The 21,291-nt window shown below is 40.7% G+C and overlaps 1 protein-coding gene across 2 annotated transcripts in view; it reads right to left on the bottom strand.

The window, feature by feature from the left end:
• Positions 1-21,291, bottom strand: part of FMN1 (formin 1) — a 222,414-nt gene that overhangs the window by 10,860 nt on the left and 190,263 nt on the right. For both annotated transcript variants that reach the window (XM_044271832.1, XM_044271831.1), the window contains exon 14: positions 5,864-5,956. In XM_044271832.1, the coding sequence (XP_044127767.1) occupies positions 5,864-5,956 (93 nt within the window). The remainder of the gene's footprint in view (positions 1-5,863; positions 5,957-21,291) is intronic.

Here is a 21,291-nt window from a genome sequence, read left to right as displayed (position 1 = left end):
GCTCTTGCCTCTGACTAAAATGGAAGAGGCTGTGTATGCTGGTGTTGTATGAGTGCTTTTTACAGCTGAGAAAAAGCGAATAATAATGGGAAAAAAAAACATCCGACATCTTGGCTACAGTTTGCCAAAAGGAATGTTTTTAGTCCCTGAAATGAAGTAGCTTGTTTTCTGGCAAGACCAAAAATGTACTTTTTTTTTTAATGGTAGGGTTATCATTATAGAGTGCACAGAAGCAGCAGCCACATGTACAAAGCTCAGACTTCTTTACTCAGCCTGACTTTCAAATGTAATTTTAGCCATAGATTGTATTGGATACAAACCACAGTTTTGCCTGGTATGGTCTCACACTGTGGGCAACAAATGGTAAGGGTAAAGTATGACACTGTAGGTACTGCTTTACTTGATATGGACACCGCACTATGCACTGTGGCAAACCGCCTAACGAGAGCATAGAAATGAAAGATTGGCTACTTATAAATTATTTCGTTTTTCAAGAAAATTTGGAAGAACGTTAACATGAAAATACTGGCACTTCCTGTACTCATGTCCTATGTGTAATTATTTCTGTTCTGCTCAAAGTGATCATAAAAAAAAAATCCTCAACTTATTGGCATCAGGCTCCAGCCATCAGCTATTAAATATTTGGTCGGCGCCAACTACCAGATGGATAGCATCATATTTTCTTAATGCTGGCTTTTGACGTTGCTTGGAAAGCCAGTAAGGTGGTTGCCAGTGAGAGAGAACCAAGAGTCCTGGTGTACTTTACTCTTCTTATACCCAAGTCACATAGCATGAGAGAGTAGATACAGAGAGAAAGAGCTATACAGAGGTGACCCTACATTCCCTAATGTCAACAATACTTACCTGGCGGTTTATAGTGTATCTGTATCATAACACTTTGAAAGATTTTGAAAAGGGACAAGATAACGCAATAACCAAATATATACATTTTGTCTGTGCTTAATGAAGCTTTATGGCCAATTCTCCATCTGGTCCAATTGTACTTGCAATCTTATTGACATGACTTATAATCACTAGAGTCTATCCAGTCTGCCCATGAAATCACCCAAATAATTTTTCCACAAGATTGTTATCAAGTAACTTTAAAAAATTATATACATTCTGGTGTTACTGTAGATTTTTTTCTCCATCTAGTTTTAGAATATTACCATAATTATTCATGATAAAAGTCCTTCGAAGGCTATGTACATCTTCAGAGGCAATTTTTTTTAATGATTGCATTTTACTCATTTTGGGCTAAAATCATTTTTTAAAATTGATCTTTATTAAAAATATTGAGCCATTCTGTCACAAATGGCTAACTCTTTTACTAACTGTGTGACTGGTAACTTCACTCATTTTTCCCACCACTGTCGGCACCCATTATATTTCACCACCCCTAAAGGATTGGAATAACCTTCCCCTTTTTTTTCTTTTATTACAATTTGACTTAGTGCCGGTCATCTAACAAAAATTATCTCTAAATTACTGAGAGGTCATAAACACTTATTTAAGCCACATTCTTATCAGTAAGATAAAAAATGAGCTATAATGAGTGTTTATAATGTCAGACAGCAGAAATAAGGAGCTCGGCAACTGCCCAACTGACGGAAAAGAGAGAAAATCTAAGGGCTGCTACTACAGCATCTCAGCTATGTATAAAAAAAGGGCTACATATTTATTTTTAATAAAGACCAATTTAAAAAATGATTTTTAGATCAAAATGAGTGCAATGCAATAAAAAAATGCCCATAAAAGGTGTACATAGCCTTTAAAAGGGGTTTTCCATTAGAAACCAAAATTATGGTCTCAATTGCTGAGGGCTGAGTTCAAACAAGAAAAGCATGGCTCTCTACTGCCACTGCCTGATCCCCACTACTTTCTGCTTTCTCGTTTTGCTGCAACCAAGGCAGAGTGTGGCAGGGGTGTGGGCAGGATTAGTATGTGATCAGCAGGGATCCATAGGGTGAGTATTGCATTCCTGTTACTGTTTGAACATCACCCTCAGCAGATTAGACCATATTTTAAGATGTTGGTCTGTTTTGGACAATCGGCTTTAAACTGCAGGGGCACCTGGCAGCAAGTGTTAATTTTCCGTGTGGTGGAACTGAAGGAAATTTAAGCATTATACAGCTTCCATTACAATCAATGGGCTGTCTATGTAAAGCATAGAAGTGCCATGTGCCATGTTGAGCTGTTCTTTTGTAGTCATTCTCCTATTTATTTTTCTCTTTTTACTCAGAATTCTATAATAAGGCATATTGAAAATTAGATTTGTACTAGACAGCACCTTTAAATGCTATGGACACCCTTGGGGCAATTTTATTAATTATTGTATTCCATTCATTGTGGACAAAAATTATTTTTTTTTCAATTGGTCTTTATTAAAAATATTCAGCAGTTTTGGAGATACATTATTTGCAAGCTGTCACAGTCTGTTTTCTTTGAATCCCATCATCTGAAGGTTCCTGTGTGGCTCTCATCTCTGATCTCTTGACCTCATTACAGCTCAATTTATGAGAAAATGGGATTCAAAGAAAACAGACTACGACAGCTTGAAAACAGACTGATTTTTAACCGCGGTTTCTTAGAAACGGCTGAAAATTTTTAATAAAGACCAACTGAAAAAATAATTCAGCTTCAGCTTAAAATTAAATCAGTAATTCCCTCAAATGTGCACATAGATTTTAAAAGGATTGTCTCACTTCAGCAAATAGCATTGATCATGTAGAGGAGGTTAATACAAGCCGTTTCCTAACTTATTATCCATATTGCTTCCTTTGCTGGCTGAATTCATTTCTCCATCACATTATGCACTACTCATTTCCATTGTTACGATCACCCTGCAATCCATCAGTGGTGGTCGTGCTTGTACTCTATAGGGAAAATAAAATGCCAGCTTCTCTGGTGGCCGGGACCTTGGGAGCACACATGGACTTGTGTTTTTTCCTATAGTGTGCAAGCATACTGTTTGCATTGTAGTGTGGTCTTAACCATGGAAAAAAGCAGTGTATAAAGTGATGGAAAAATGAATCCAACCAGCAAAGGAAGCAATACGAACAATCATAATACATTAGTAAGTGCCTTGTATTAATTTCCTCTACATAATAAATGCTAATTTGCATGAGGCAACCCCTTTACATTATAAAACTGTCTCTTATTTCAGGACAATTTTCTGGCAAGTGTGTCAAAAGCTCAACAAAACAAGCCACTTCTGTTATATAACAGGACCTGGAAGCTCATGAACAGGTTCTTGAGTAACTTCTAAGGAACTGTTACAAGGTGCCTGAGCATGATCGGCATGTTTCACAACTGTAAAGATCAGTGTCTTCTCCACTTGCATGCCATCTGTCCAAGAAGATCTCCCTCACACAGCACACTTCAAATGCTATTTATGTGTAAGTTGCAACACGGCCAGAACATGTTTTAACAATATGATTCCAATAAAATAACCTCAGAAGAGGAACGGGATGAATTACAAATCTGTAAAGGTTTGGGAAGGCAGCGGAGTGGCAACCACTCGAGAAGGAAGTATATGCCAGAGATTAAAAAAAAAAAAAAAAACTCGAGAGTGGAAGGAAACCTGAATCTGTTAGTAATATTCCAACATGCAGGCAAACACAAACTAAAAAGCTAACATCTCCAAAAATGATGGTGACCTAGAATCTGGACAAGCAGCTCAACGGGACATGTTTCCCCATAGTCATAGCTGTGTCTGGTTTTGCAATATAATAACATTATTGGACTCTGGTCAACAGTTATGGTTATCAATGTGGTGTGTGTGTAAATTCTCTAGTCTGAGCAGCTGGTGAAACAACATACTCAATGTCTGAAACAGAACCCATGGTCTGGAATTTTTAGGTTCTAAATAACATGGGCTGTGGCAGCTAAAGAATTAATTAGCGAATATTATTTCTGTTCAGAGGACTTTGCTCCGATAATTTGGAAAATCTGCTAGTCTACAAACACTAATCACTCTTTGGCTAGTTTTACCCAAGTGTGTTGAATACAGGAAATCTGCTCTGTGGAATAGCTGCTTTTTTCGGACACCACTCCTCTTACCCAAACTCACGGCATCATGATGACTTATGATGCTTTTGAGTTCCTGCCTGGACCAAGTATAGCAGACCTGCGGTCAGGCAGACGTTCACAGCATCATTATAATGCTGTGAGTTTAGGTTAGAGGAACAGTGTTAGACCTTATTCATGAGTTAGAGAATCATAGATTTGCGCTGTCCATGGTCTCCACGGACAGCACACATTCCTACTGATTTTAATGTGTGTATGCAGACTTCGGAGATTACACCATGAAAGCATGCCCTATCTTTGCCCATGTTTACGCATCCATCACACCCATTCTAATTTATGGGTCCATGTAAAGACACTGAAATAACATGGATGGCATCCATGTTTGTCGTGTTTCTCTGATCATTGCTAGGAAATGCTCCCGAAATAATTTTCAACTGAAGTGTCCGTGGAATACGGAAGGCACGCGGAATGCAAAAAACGTTGACAAAGATGGATCCTTCACAGACATCTTCATGGATGAGCCACTGACCATCTGGTCACTGACACAGACGTGTGAATAAGACATTAGCCAGGAAAATACAGCGATCACACGGAATGGGTTTTCTGGACTGAACATGTGTGAGATTAGCCTACAAGAAGATTGGTCAATATTGTTGGATTCAGATAAATTTTAAAGGCTGTTATGTGCCACTTCACCAGTCATTACAATGGTTACCTGTCCCTTCTAGATTAAATAAAAAGAACTGTTAGGCTGGATTCACACATGGAAATAATAAAAAATTGCAGATACATGTGGTTTATCTGAAGGATACATTTTGCATATATTATGTCACTCCCTTCCTTCCCTATAGATTGTAAGTTCTTTTAAGAAGGGTATTTATACACTTCCATTTACGTCACTTGACTTTCATTTGTTTTCACTATTTGTTACTACGTTTATTGCCTCCCCTGGTTGTATAGTTCAGCGATCCCCTGAGGAGCCAGAACAGAGGATGGGAGTGGTAGTAGTACTGATGATGATTTGTCACAGTGTACTCCCATAGACTGTCACTCCATGGCATTGGTGCAGTGAAGAAGGGGTACCCTGTATTCCTTTTAGGCGCTCCCTGACTGATGGCAGTACGGGGATGGCCTATGATGTTAATGCCCATGTGGGTGCTAGGCACGTGATGGAAATGCAGCATGTGGTGGTAAGATAGTCAAAGACCAGGCCAAATTTAAATTAACAAAAGGAGTTGTACATCCAGAGGTCATCTGTGAACAGTCCAAATTCCTCCCAGATGTCAAGAATGAGCTAAGCAGTTTGTTGCAGAAATGACCCCCTGGTTACTTATTCTGTGTTACTAGGATCTGTGGCTAACAACTACAATTTGGCTGTGGTGTCCACTAGTCTGGGGGTGCATAGGGTATCTTATCATGTTTCCCCTTTACAGCAACAGGGTCTGAAATGCTTTAAGCTGGGTTACATTTCAACTCTCATGGCTGCTCCCTAACTCTTCCCTCCCTGCACATAGACTGACTGGAGTCTTTTGGAACTAGCTCCAGAGAGGGCTGGGCCAGAATAGTTAACTAAGACCACGCGCGGCTCATGCTGGACAAACTGAGTGTGCACTGCATTACATTAACATTACATAACAAACCAAACTTTGCAGATACCCCTAGGTCTGGGGTACTGCAATATTGCCATAGAATATCTTGGCACTATGTAAATAAAAGATATATATATATATATATATATATATATATATACACACATACAAACACACACACACACACACACACATACACACACATACTTTTTGTTGCAATGTTTTAATAAATCTCAAATGCTTACCTTTCTGAATAAATTCTGTGATTCTGTCTTTAAAGGGCTGGAGATGATCCTCTGGAGAATCTCTCATTACCATATTTGCTTGCTTCTCACATACTATAGAGGACAATAAGGTATGTTACTAATAAAAACTGGATATTCAATTTGAATTAATACTTGATGAATGATAGTGAGGACAGTGATGTCGGCGAATATGTATTGAGGTGCTACAGGCTATCCAATAAAATGCTAGGTTCATTTGGTGAAAATCCTGCATCAAAACCCTTTTCTCTTAGGCTACTTTCACACTAGCGTTCGATCGGATCCGTTCAGAACGGATCCTTCTGCATTATATTAGCAAAAAAAAGTGTGAAATTAGCCTGAGCGGATCCGTCCAGACTTTTACATTGAAAGTCAATGGGGGACGGATCCGCTTGAAGATTGAGCCATATTGTGGCATCTTCAAACGGATCCGTCCCCATTGACTTACATTGTAAGTCTGGACGGATCCGCACGCCTCCGCACGGCCAGGCGGACACCCGAACGCTGCAAGCAGCGTTCAGGTGTCCGTCTGCTGAGCGGAGAGGAGGCTGAACGCCGCCAGACTGATGCAGTCTGAGTGGATCCGCATCCATTCAGACTGCATCAGGGCTGGACGGAAGCGTTCGGGTCCGCTCGTGAGCCCCTTCAAACGGAGCTCACGAGCGGACAGCCGAACGCTAGTGTGAAACTAGCCTTAAAGGGGCTGTCTAGAGTTAGAAAACTGGTTGTTTTTTTCCCCTCGAAACAGTGCCATACCTTGTCTGGCAGGGAAAATCTTTTGCATAATTGACCATAGAACTAAGAGAAAAATACAGGTAGATCCACTAGATGTTATTTATTTCTTGTGCTTATATAGCACATACATATGCCGCAGCGCTTTACAGACATTGTTATTGCTCACAATCTAAGTTCCCTATCAGTATGTCTTCGGAGTGCGGGGGGAAGCCCATGCAAACATGAGGAGAACATACAAACTCAATGGAGATATTGTCCTTGGTCACATTTGAACCTAGAACTTGAGCTACCAAGATGATGGTGTTCTATTTGCAGGAATTATTTTATTCCATGTAAAATAAACTACTTCCTCTACTATTTTGATATTAACTTTTAGACCTAAAGGTTATCTAAAAATCTGAAAAACGATTCCACAGACAAAGCTAGGGACTCTAAGCATGGGTCGGGTAGAGACAAACTTGGCCCATGCACTACAGATGTGCGGCAAGAAAGAACACCAATCAGTTTCTGTAATTTCCATTGGAGATTAAAGAACACATTTTACAATCTATTATCCATTTAAGTGTTTTCATTTGAATTTTTGTTGCCAAGTCTGTGAGCCATAGACATTCCTCCTTTTGCTTCTAAAATTGTCATGCATGATCTCATATTGACATGTTGCTTTGATCTCATTTCAATTAGGATCATATTATGCTCACTAATTAACTAAATAACTAGATTTTATTTAGAAATGTGATGATAAACAAGAAACGCAAGAACCGTGGAACTAAATTAAATCTGGCAGATCATTTGTTCTTGTTGATGAACATCCAGATTGACAGTTGTAAGGCTAATAGAGGTTTCTGATTGCTTTCGTGTCTGTCCCATTATATCAGTCCATATGTCTGCAATTAGTTTTTTTTTTTTGAAAATTAGAAAAGAAATGTGTGAATCAGAACTACTCAGAATTCATTTTTTTTTATATTTTTTTTTTTTATAAATTTCCTTAATTATCCAGGTGGAGATCAGCATTACATAGAAATCCTGTTTATTTTAATTATCACCATTTAAATGGGTTAAACCATAATTAATGTAAAACTGAAAATCAGACATCATATAGTACATGGCAATCTCAAAATCAAAATGAGAACCAATATCAATAGTAAAATATCAACATCAAACTTAGAACCAGCCCTGTACCTCACATGGATTCAGAGATCTCCCCATTCATTGCTGCCAGACTGGCAGATCAAGGGTCTGTCTTTTTTGCTTTGGCTCTTTCCTTGTAACAGCCACAGGGATATATGGCTGGTGGCATTGAGTATTTAAACTGAGCAGTAAGGTGTACAGCGAAATAAGGAAAAGAACAAACAGCAGGTGGCGCTATACAGATACAGGTTATTGAATAGCTCAGTGGCAATACAGAAGTTTTAATTACATACTATTACAAAAGTATTTAGATTGAGGGGCTAGTTTGAAAAATGTAGAATATTTTAATGGGACAACCTCTTTAATTGCTTTATTTCTCAGGGAAACTGAGCAGTTGGTGCATCATTCTAGCAGATTATAGCTGATCTCTGGAGGTCCAAGCAATCGGACAACTTGTTACCAGCTTATTGAGTATGAATCTAGCAAAAAGCGAATGTAAAAACAAACTTTTTAAGTTGTAACTATGAGTTTATGTTATAAAGAAGATGAAGATCAACATGATCTATATCAAGGTTGTTTGTATAAAAAAATTCTTGGCGCTCTCTCTATTTCAGCATTTAAGTGGAAGTTATAATGAGGTTATTGTATTGAAGTGACTAGGCTTGAGCGACCTTCTAATCATAGATACAAAGTCGATTTGTTCAAATACCTCGATTTTAATACCATTTCCATACAGCATTAAAATGTATTGGCTCAGTGGAGCCAAAGTTAGTCTCACCTGAAGTCGCATGCATACTGTATTCATATCTGCGTATTGAAAAACAATTTAAAATTTGTAATCCGAAGTGGGCTTTGGTACTGAGATACCAGCCAGTACTGAAGCTCACTTTGGATTACTATTCTAAATTGTTTTTAAATACGCAAATAGGAATACAGCAGTAATTCACCAAAGTATCACGCAACTTCGGACAAGACTAACTTTGGCTTCACGGAGCCAGTACATTTTAATGCTGTATGGAAACGGTATTAAAATATTTCGTATTTGAAGGAATTGACATCGGATCTATGATCCGAAGGTAGATTCAGTCAAGCCTAGAAGTGACCCATACAAATCAGTGGCAGTAATCAGGAGTGTGACAATAATTGACAGTGGCGGCCATAGCACTTTGTTGGATGGACCATTGGGGACCAGACTGGTGTCACGTTAGGGCAACCTTTGAGAAAAGAGGTCAGGAAATTTAAGAGGATAAGAACACAAAGGGGTCCAGGTTATGCAAACAAACCTCCAAGCTCTGGAAGATCAAGTAAGCCTTTAAATTTTCTCTTGTGATTGGTTTATGCTTTGCTAGCCCCAAAGTCTACATGCAGAACACGTTCAATGAAGACTAATGTTACGCTAAATACTTTAGACAAACAGAGAAACTTGGGCAGAGTTACTAGAGCTACAATTTTATGAAATACGCCTGGTATAATATGGTAATATCATCCTTCATACGCCATATATTCCAGGTTAGTGTTGCAAACTCAGTTTCAATAATGGAGAATCACCATTAGGGGTATTATAGCAGACAAAAAAATGCTACAGTTTTAATGAAAATATAATGGGTAAAGCAAATCTTTAGCCAATATAAATCTTATAGATACTACACATAATGCATGTGAAGAGCCAGTAGATATGTGATAAGAACTGATGGGTCAAAGATGCTGTCTATAACAAAACATTTTTTCCATCTGCAAATGATTCAACGGTATATGTGCTGAATTCTGGTGACGAGAAGTGGGTTCTATTCTATGCCAAGTGAGAAAAAAAAATTAATAAAACTATGAGGGACTCTTCAGAAAACCTGATATCCACTGTTTGAACAAAAGTAGTGGATGTCACTGACAATATAATTCAAGACCTCCTCTCTTTGGCTCTGGTTCACACTACAGTTTTATGCTTTCTACAATTATTGATAGGAAGAATAGCACAGTCACAGCAATATTCCTGTTGTTAAAAATAGGAAAACCTTAGAGAAATAGATATATTCAATCACTTGCCCTCTCATGCCACCTGCACCTTAAAAACATTTCTAGAATCTGCCCTTTTCTTACTGTGAAAACAACAAAAACTCTCATTATTGCCTTGATCCATTCCCATTACTGTAGCTCATTACTAATTGGTCTCCTCTCTTATCTATCTGGAGTGCAGAAGCCAGGGTCATCTATCTGTCTATGCACTAGTTCGATGCCTCCGCCCTGTGCCAGTCATTGCACTGATTGCCAATTTAGTACAGGATTCAATTTAAACTTCTCATTCTCACCGACAAAGTTCTCCACAGTGCTGCCCCCCCAATCTCCTCCCTCATGTCTGTCTACTATCCTACCTGAGCTCTCCATTCAGCCAATGACTTATAAATCCACCATAATCAGAACCTCTCACTCCCATCTCAAAGACCTCTTCCGAGCTGCACCGGTTCTCTGGAATACTTTACCCCAAGCAATTAGGTTAAAGTCCACTGTGCTGGCGGAAGTCCGTTCCAGCCCCATTCACTATAATGGCGGCGGGCCGGAGGTCCGGCTGCAGCACGGCAAACATGCAGAGAAGTGGCCGGGCAAATATCGTAGCATCCTGTAGTTTTATTGCGGCTGCCTCTTGGCATGTTTGCCATGCTGCGTCTGGGCCTCCGCCCCCTTTATAGTGAACGGGGCCGGAGCGGACTTCCGTCAGCACAGTGGACTTGCCTGCCGGAAAAGTCTACCGCCAGTGTGAAAGTAGCCTTATTCACAACATCCACAGTTTTCAGCACTCCCTAAAAACACATCTGTTTAGGTTAGCCTATCGCATCCCCTGATCTAACTCTCCTTTATTCACTGCCCCAACACCCCTTCAGTACCATTCTTCTGAACCTGATCCATCAGCATCTATCACACCCCTTGCACTCAGAAGTGCTACAGATATCAACTAGTGACTGGCCCACGCAGCCTTATATCTACTCCTCTATAAGATGTCCGGACTAGAGATGGGCGAATTTCTAAAAAAATCGATTTCGCTTCGATCCTAATTTATTCACAGCGAATCGCCTTTGTAGGGGTGTAGAACACTGTGCCTTGTAGTAACATGCATGGGGAGTCTACTGTGGTAGTAAAATAATACTGTGAGTCAGTATGACATGCAGATGACAGGCGTCGCTCTTAGAATCACTGCACACTCCACTTATTAGGGCAGTGACGGGGCCAGAATTGACCAAATAACTCAAGTATAAACTCAGCCTCACAGGTCAATGTTAGCGTCAAGCTAAATGACATAGATGTCAACAGAACCTGTTCTATTAAACACTTATACAAGTCGAGCCCCCCCCAACAGAGTGGAGCGGCTGTCAGCAGTAAGTTTGTGTTGACGTCACTATTTAATTTTCCCTTCTTCTGATTCATCAGAACAATAACCCACAAAAAACGGATCCTTTCTGTTGAGCATACGCCTTCACTTGGCCAGCGTTTGCTCAAAAATCCATCAGTATTTCTAATGACAAAAATAACAGGAGTGGATCTAAAACAGATGACACGTGAATGGAATATTTGCATGTCTTCTGTGTTTTGTACCCACTCATGATTTGGTAGCCAAAAGCAGAAGACAATTCTGATGGGACCATACAGGCCTTACAGCTGCTACACAGACAGGATCCGTTGTGAGTCTAATTTTTCCTTCCTTCTGGCAGATCAGAAGAAGGGTCAAAAACCATAATGTCAGCCAGGCCAAAAGGCAAAATAGTGGCCCAGTCATGAAGTGGGGAGGGTGGGAACAGCATGAGGAGACTACAGAGTGGCCCAATGACCGTGTGGAGGTGGCGACAGCATCAGGAGGCCACAGAGTGGCACAATGACCGAGTCTGGAGGTGGCAGCAGCATGAGGAAGTCACAGAGTGGCACAATGACGAGAGATTGTGGAGGTGGCAGCAGCATGAGGAGGCCACAGAGTGGCCGCTTCGTCTATTTATTTATAGGGAATATGAGACAGAACAGAAGGTTAAAATTTCTCATCTTTATAAAGTGTTGCTTAACACACAATTTCATAATTACACGTTCTCTGGCACAAAAGGCTTGGCAAATGGATTGTCCGTGAATTTCCCTCGAAGATTTGGATAATATATTGGTAAATTTAAGTTTACTTACTTAATTTAATATTCAATATTTAATAACTTTAATAATACAAATTAAGTGTTGCCTAAGACAGGAGAGAATCAGCCAGTCTTCAGGTTATTCGATGTTGTGGTTACAATGGAGAAAGCATTCTAAAAAACTATTTCTCTCCACGTGGAGACGAATCCTGTCAAGATTCATGCAAGCGTGGTATCGGCTGCTCATCGACCCAGATACTTCTGGGGGAACCTGCCTGGCAAGTAGCTACAGACAATGAGAAGACAAAGCATCAACATAGCTTTGACCCCGGAAGAGTCACGAAGTTCATCAAGATACGTCACTAAAGATTTTACCGCATATAACCGCAGCGCTGAAAGCTGAATCATTTTTTTGTTTTTTGACCAAAATACTTCAGTAAAGATTTTACCGCATATAAGATCAGCGCTGACCGCTATATAAATTTTGTTTTTCGACCTAAATACGTCAATAAAGATTTTCCCACATATAACTGCACCGCTGAACACTGAATAAAATTAGTTTTGCTACCGAAATACGTCACTAAAGGCTTGGGACTCTCCACCTCGGCTCACCACAAGCCATCAGTTGTCTGAAAGGTGCAGCGTGCCCCTTGGTGATGCTGCAGTTGCTGCGGCAGGCTAGACCATCACATCGGAGCAACGGTTCTCCCAGGACACTTTATGGTGATGCTGCATATGTTGATGCAGGGCCGTGGTGCCAACATTGGCACACTGGCCACGCTTCAACTTCTGCCTACAGATTTTACATATGGTCAAATTCACCTCCTCCAGAGGCTTTACAAAAAACTGCCACACCGCAGAGTAGGTGATTTTGCTGACAACACTGCGCACTGACTGACTGCTACTGCTTCCGTGAATCCGTGGACCCCTCCCTAATAAGGATACATTTTTATAAGTATACATTTTTTGTTTTCTATTGAACGTTACATTTGCATGGGATCGTTTTGGACTTTTTAATGTGATTGAAAGGACAACGACTTTATCCAACCATTTTGCTTACCACAAGATACAAATCACATTATACTAACTAACAAAGGAATCATTACATGCCATTGCTGCTATTTATTAATTTTTAGCGCATATATTCTTTTATTGTATTGTGTATTTTATTGTATTATATTATGTTTATGAATTAAATTGTGATCACTCATATTTTATTATACCATTCACTGTATTGATTTTATCACCACACATACAGAGTGCCAGTCCAATCTATTATATTTATTTTTAATCCTATCTGTAAGGGTGATACAGTTTTCCTGGCCTAGAGCACCTGGTCCTGTTTTACATCAGAGTGAGCTATTCCTTTAAACACTTTCTTTCAAGCCATTTTTTGTTTTCTACTGAAATATGCATCTAAAGGCTTTACCACGTATAACTGCGGCACTGAACGCAGAATAAATGTATAGTTTTCTACCAAAATACATCACTAAAGGTTTTACCACAAATATTACTGCAGAGCTGAACACTGAATATATTTAGTTTTTCTACTGAAATACATCACTAAAGGTTTTACCACATATAACTGCAAAAGGGAACGCTGAATATATTTTGTTTTTGTACTGAAATAACGGCAGAAGTGAAATGCGTATATATTTTTAGTTTTGTACTGAAATAAGCTACTAAACTCTTTCACCAGAAATAAATACAACAGTGAAGTGCATATGTTTTCCTTTTTGTACTGAAATAGGACTGAACGCTTTCACCACATATAACTGCAGAAGTGAAATGTGTATATTTTTTCCTTTTTGTACTGAAATAGGCCACTAAACTCTTTTTCCAGAAATAAATGCACCAGTGAAAGTGCGTATATATTTTACTTTCTGTACTGAAATAGGCCAATAAACGCTTTCAACACAACTTCAGAAGTGAACTGAGAAAATATTTTTCTTTTTGTACGGAAATAGGCCACTAAATCGTTTTGATCGCGAATACTATAAATCGAGGATTTTTGGCACTGAGAATTCACGAATATCTAGATTATAGTGCTATATCTTCGTAATCGTGAATATTCAAGATTTTTTTCATCAGTACCCATGATCCCTCACTGCTTCTTGCATGTGGGCCAATGAGAAGGGAGCAATATCTTTGAATTTAGGAGTAGTGTTGATCGCAAATTTTCATATCGCAAATTTTTATCATGAATTTTCTGTTTGCCGATATTCGCAATCAAGAAAACAATGACTGGAGATCACGAATTTATGAATTTGCGAATATATGACAAATATTCGCCCAAATATTCACATAATATTGCAAATTCGAATATTGCCCCTGCTGCTCATCACTGCCACTAAACGCTTTTAGCTGAAATAAATTCACCAGTGAAGTGCGTATGTTTTTTTCCTTTTTGTACTGAAATAGGCCACTAAACTCTTTCACCACATATAAATGCAACAGTGAAATGCATATATATTTATCTTTTTCCACAGATGTAAGCTACTAAAGGATGTTCAACATAGCACTTGCACCCCAATACAAGAACAAATTGCTGAAATGCCAGAGCTGTATAATGGCTATTTGGATACCCAAATAATCTTTGCCTGCACTTGTAAATCACTTTTTTTTTTCACAATGAGGTTTTTCTAGCACTATCCCTAGCGCCTTCTGACATCTCTCCCTGCACTAAGATGCCGTGAAATGATTCCACCCCATCCTTTCCCTGCACTTGTAGATCGTTTTTCTAGCACTGTCCCTAGCGCCTTATGACGTCTCTCACTGCACTAAGATGTGTGAAATGATTCCTCCCTATCCTTTCCCTGCACTTATAAATAGTATTTTCTTTTTTTACAATGAGGTTTTTCCTATTGCTGTCCCTAGCGCCTTCTCATGTCTGACCCTGCACTCAGAATTCTGGAAAATGTCTGACTCTAAGATTGAAGCTGTATTTATTACAGGGCTAGCTTCTGATTGGCTGCATGCATGGCATTATGGGTCAGTCCGCCTTCCCAGAGTTCCTTGCCCCATGTCCTCACACATGTAGCCACCATTTTAGGAAAAATTGTGATTCATTACCACGAAGCGTGAGGAAATTAGCATTTATTGCGAATCAAATTTTTCCTGAAATTCAGATCTAATTCCACTTCATCTGATTCAATTCACTCATCTCTAGTCCAGACCTTTGTACAAAACATGCCCTTGTTACCTTCTGTCTCACCCCCACTCCCCCAATCTCCTCAGATTGTAAGCTCTTGCGAGCAGGGCCCTCATTCCTCTTGTTTTAATTGTTGACCTGTTTGCTGCTTATGTTATTTATGAACTCCCTGATAGTAAAGCGCTGTGGAATATGTTCGTGTTATATAAATAAATATTATTATTGGTGGAGTTAAAGGGGCCAAATGGGTTGTGGCTCAATTCCGTGCAACGTACACTTCTGAGATCATGTGCCATATGTTGGGCACGTATTTGTAGCCTGGCTTTAGAGCCTGCGGCGCATGCGTGAGTCAATTTCTTGCTATCCCTGTGGTGAGAGATTGAGACTCCTGAATGCATGGTGGGATCTAACCCCAGGCTACTATCACATCCTAATGCTAGTCTTCTTCCCTCCTGCACTGGGGGTTCATCTGTCTAAGTTATGTAGAGGCATCAGCATCTAAATCTACGCCAGCTCCCTTGGTGGCGTAAAGTTAGACCATTTTATAAGCCTCTATCAGGCAAAGAGTGTGATAAATGAGATGGGCCTGCCAGGCCGCCCTTTTCTCCACCCATACCGCTATTATAGACCTGGCAAGAGTGGAGAAAAAGGGAACAAAATCTGCAACAGATATATGCCAAAAAGTGGCATGTATCTGTTTGTAAATGACCCCCTAAGCCGCTACTAAATGTTCGGACACATGAAAAAACTATTCCTATGCGTTTAATTCACTCGAAACGCGTATGAAAGTTGATTCTAATCTTTTTCATGTGTCCAAATATTTAATAAAGACTTGGATTTTATCAAGTGCTCAATGCCTTCTCTACTATACTTGCAATCTCACTAACGTCAATTAACTTTTCATTTTTTTTTTCCGGCTTAGGCAGGTTGCTGAATCTCCTTGAAGAGACCAGTCCTGTATGGAGACTTACTAGAAGTACTCTAAGGTATGGAGACTTATTGGCAATGCTCCATGGGAAACGAATATACAAAGAGGTATCTCCCAAGAAAGAGATCCATGTCACCAGCCTTGGGATTTAACAAGGGAATATAGCCAAACCAGATGTCCATCCATATACAGCCATTTCCTGGGTGCTTGCCCCTCATCAGGAGTAGCATTCTGGCTGGTTGAGTGTGATGCCTTGGAGGTGGCTTAGGCAGGGTGCTGAATCTCCTTAGAGACCAGTCCTGTATGGAAACTTACTGAAAGTACTTCAATGTATACAGACTTATTGACCATAGAAAAGCCTCTGCATACCCGTTAGCATAATTTTTTACCCCCAAATTTATCATATTTGCTAATTTCTCTTATCCTCCATGCTTGAATCCTACTTCCTGATCATGGGACTGCTGTCCCATCATGCCTTAGGTCCTGACATCAGCAGATCGTGTGACACTAACCACACCCCTTGTTCTTACCAATGGCGCTCCCTACACCCTACATTACAAGGCTCCAATGCAGGACATAACCTACAGCAACAGGGTGCAATAGTAGGCTAAGGCCCCTTTCACACAAGCGAGTTCAATGCATTGGACTCGCAGTGTGCGTCAGCAAGAGCACCCATCCTGACCACCCAGCATTAGGTCAGTGTTATACAATACATTCCATACCTCTAAGGGTTACATAGCATCATAAATCAATATAATGCTATGCAACCCGTCAGTGCTGTGATGTCAGAATGGGTGCTCTTGCTGACACACACTGCGAGTCCAACGCGTGGCACTCGTTAGTGAGAAAGGGGTCTAATAAGTTTAGTTTTGATAAATGGTAGTATTTGGGGAAGTGATATAACAGTGATTTCTGTTGGGCGGGATACATTTATATTAGTGACACAACCCCTTTAAATTTAAGGCTAAAAGACAGTGTATGTCATATCGTTCTAGTCAAGCAAGAGGACCCATGACTTCTATTACTTTTCTACATGAACTCATTAAAGTTTTTATGTATACAGTTTAAGGAAAACATTAGCCAAGGTCTTTATGAAACCTGAACAACCCAATAAGACATCTGCAAATTAAAAGTTTTCTTTTAATAATATATTAAGAGGAAAAAAAAATTTAAATTAAGAACCCCAATCTACATGGTGCTGCTACGGCAGCCGTCTTTGATCTCCCAGGCTCAAACATACCCGTCAAAGAGTAAGCAAAGCTTATAAACTGTTTATTTTATGTCCCAGCTTTAAAACTCTCTCCCCTCTCTAATCTTGGCCCTGTGCTTTTCTTCCACAATCCCTTTTTACCAATTGAAAATTCTTTTCTTGGAGCTGTTAAGTTGTTGTTACACAAGCACGGGGAGAAGTATTTCTCTTATTAAACAAGAAAGCTCTGTGGAGTTAAACACATGGCCTTACAGATGACAGAGACAAATTCTTGCATGCCTCAAGTCCATTTCCCACAGATTTGGTGTACATGGGTACTGAACCTCTCCACCCCAAGTTCATTTTTATTATTGTTATACACATCATATATTAACAACGTATCCATATTGTTTACATTAATGTTATCATTTCATATTGCCGAGAAATTAGATATCCATTATTATCAGCTCTATTTGAACAGCACTTTTTATTTTTTCTTGCCTTCAGATCCCACACTGAACATTCATCTGCTGATCTGCTTAACGGCAATGACTGATTTTTGCTGTTAAATAATGAAATTCGCTAAAATAAATGTTTACTTTGACTACAAATATGACACATTAAAATTTTAAGACTACATATTTTCCTAAAATAACGCGAGCGATGCCTAATCCTTAAAGTGGTCATCCCGCCTGGACGACATCTCTGGATTAGGACTCTTTGGAGATTAGTTGATTGCTATGGGTACAGCAGCTGAAACCCTTATGGATCAGATAGGGAAGCTGAGGAGGACCCCCAAATTTTTCCTGCAGTGGCCATAAAAAATAAAATAAAATGGGCAACAATGTAACACATGATCCACTAAATCCCCCAAATGAGGAGTAGCTTTTTGCAGTGGGTATCTGCTCAGGACAGCCTCTCTATGATATCAATATGCATTAACTAACAGGTCATATGAGGAGGGGTTACCCCTAATATGACAGCCTCTGTAAGGTTTTATCAGATTTACTTTACGACCTTTAAAATACATAATTTAACCCAACATAAAAAATTATAAAGATAGAATTGCTATGTACCTGAAGAAGACACCATTATGGGGTAGAAACACGTTTCAACATTATTGAGGGGAATAACACTATAGTGGCTTTTTGCTGTAATGTGGGTTCTCTGTTATATGGTTCCATCATACTGTACATACCTCAAATTATTGCTAACTATGCTGCCGTTTTAATTTTCTTACACTGGGGAAGGGCCCCATCTTATTTCACTATGGGCCTTATAGGTTATAATAGGCCCCTATTATCCTTGCGCCTGAGTAAATAGCTAGGTGTATTACAATCTTGCTATGCACCCAAAAGTCAAAATCCTGAGCAATGACCACAGTGACTAAGGTCCATTCAGATATACACAAGACCATTTTTACTGTGGCTCAACAAGTACTATCTGTAACTAGGGATGAGCGAACTCTAACTGTATAGTTCGGGTTCGTACCGAATTTTGGGGTGTCCGTGACACGGACCCGAACCCGGACATTTTCGTAAAAGTCCGGGTTCGGTGTTCGTCGCTTTCTTGGCGCTTTTGTGACGCTTTCTTGGCGCTTTTTGAAAGGCTGCAAAGCAGCCAATCAACAAGCGTCATACTACTTGCCCCAAGAGGCCGTCACAGCCATGCCTACTATTGGCATGGCTGTGATTGGCCAGAGCACCATGTGACCCAGCCTCTATTTAAGCTGGAGTCACATAGCGCCGCCCGTCACTCTGCTCTGATTAGCGTAGGGAGAGGTTGCGGCTGCGACAGTAGGGCGAGATTAGGCAGATTAACTCCTCCAAAGGACTTGATTAATCGATCGATCTGCAGCTGTGCATCATTGAGCTGCTGAAATTCAATTGCTCACTGTTTTTAGGCTGCCCAGACCGTTTGTCAGTCACTTTTTTCTGGGGTTATCGGCGGCCATTTTGTGTCTTGTGGTGCGCCAGCACAAGCTGCGACCAAGTGCATTTAACCCTAAATGGTGTGGTTGTTTTTTGGCTAAAGCCTACATCAGGGTGAAGCTGTCACACCAAGTGCATTTAACCAGCAATAGTCTGTTCATTTTTTGGCCATATACTACATCAGGGGCAAGCTGCGCCCGTCACCAAGTGCATTTAACCCTCAGTAGTGTGGTTGGTCAAGCTGTCACACCAAGTGCATTTAACCAGCAATAGTCTGTTCATTTTTTGGCCATATACTACATCAGGGGCAAGCTGCGCCCGTCACCAAGTGCATTTAACCCTCAGTAGTGTGGTTGGTCCAGCTGTCACACCAAGTGCATTTAACCAGCAATAGTCTGTTCATTTTTTGGCCATATACTAAATCAGGGGCAAGCTGCGCCCGTCACCAAGTGCATTTAACCCTCAGTAGTGTGGTTGGTCAAGCTGTCACACCAAGTGCATTTAACCAGCAATAGTCTGTTCATTTTTTGGCCATATACTACATCTGGGGCAAGCTGCGCCCGTCACCAAGTGCATTTAACCCTCAGTAGTGTGGTTGGTCAAGCTGTCACACCAAGTGCATTTAACCAGCAATAGTCTGTTCATTTTTTGGCCATATACTACATCAGGGGCAAGCTGCGCCCGTCACCAAGTGCATTTAACCCTCAGTAGTGTGGTTGGTCAAGCTGTCACACCAAGTGCATTTAACCAGCAATAGTGTGGTTATTTTTTGGCCATATCCCAGTCTAATTCTGTCAGTAAATCCATACCGGTCACCCAGCGCCTAAATACTAGGCCTCAAATTTATATCCCGCTAAATCTGTCGTTACCGCTGTACTGTTGTGGCTGGGCAAGTTATTTAGTGTCCGTCAAAGCACATTTTTTGTTCAGGGTTGAAATACAATTCCCAATTTAGCAATTTCATAATTTAGTGGTTCCTGCTATATCAGAGTTATTTGAAATCTATCCCTAAAAGGGTATATAATATTCAAGGTGCACATAGGGTCATTCAGAATAACTTCACACACACGCTACTGTGCATTTCCAAGTCTAATTCTGTCAGTAAATCCATACCGGTCACCCAGCGCCTAAATACTAGGCCTCAAATTTATATTCAGCTGAATTTGAATACAATACATTGGGCCAAATAATATTTTTGTTGTTGTGGTGAACCATAACAATGAGAAAAACATCTAGTAAGGGACGCGGACGTGGACATGGTCGTGGTGGTGTTAGTGGACCCTCTGGTGCTGGGAGAGGACGTGGCCGTTCTGCCACGTCCACACGTCCTAGTGTACCAACTACCTCAGGTCCCAGTAGCCGCCAGAATTTACAGCGATATATGGTGGGGCCCAATGCCGTTCTAAGGATGGTAAGGCCTGAGCAGGTACAGGCATTAGTCAATTGGGTGGCCGACAGTGGATCCAGCACGTTCACATTATCTCCCACCCAGTCTTCTGCAGAAAGCGCACAGATGGCGCCTGAAAACCAACCCCATCAGTCTGTCACATCACCCCCATGCATATCAGGGAAACTGTCTGAGCCTCAAGTTATGCAGCAGTCTCTTATGCTGTTTGAAGACTCTGCTGGCAGGGTTTCCCAAGGGCATCCACCTAGCCCTTCCCCAGCGGTGGAAGACATAGACTGCACTGACGCACAACCACTTATGTTTCCTGATGATGAGGACATGGGAATACCACCTCAGCATGTCTCTGATGATGACGAAACACAGGTGCCAACTGCTGCGTCTTTCTGCAGTGTGCAGACTGAACAGGAGGTCAGGGATCAAGACTGGGTGGAAGACGATGCAGGGGACGATGAGGTCCTAGACCCCACATGGAATGAAGGTCGTGCCACTGACTTTCACAGTTCGGAGGAAGAGGCAGTGGTGAGACCGAGCCAACAGCGTAGCAAAAGAGGGAGCAGTGGGCAAAAGCAGAACACCCGCCGCCAAGAGACTCCGCCTGCTACTGACCGCCGCCATCTGGGACCGAGCACCCCAAAGGCAGCTTCAAGGAGTTCCCTGGCATGGCACTTCTTCAAACAATGTGCTGACGACAAGACCCGAGTGGTTTGCACGCTGTGCCATCAGAGCCTGAAGCGAGGCATTAACATTCTGAACCTGAGCACAACCTGCATGACCAGGCACCTGCATGCAAAGCATGAACTGCAGTGGAGTAAACACCTTAAAACCAAGGAAGTCACTCAGGCT

The sequence above is a fragment of the Bufo gargarizans genome, chromosome 11 (genome assembly GCF_014858855.1).
Source record: "Bufo gargarizans isolate SCDJY-AF-19 chromosome 11, ASM1485885v1, whole genome shotgun sequence".
Classification (NCBI taxonomy): Eukaryota; Metazoa; Chordata; class Amphibia; order Anura; family Bufonidae; genus Bufo; species Bufo gargarizans.
The sequence above is the reverse complement of the archived record's forward strand: the minus strand, read 5'-3'. Positions and strand labels throughout refer to the sequence as shown.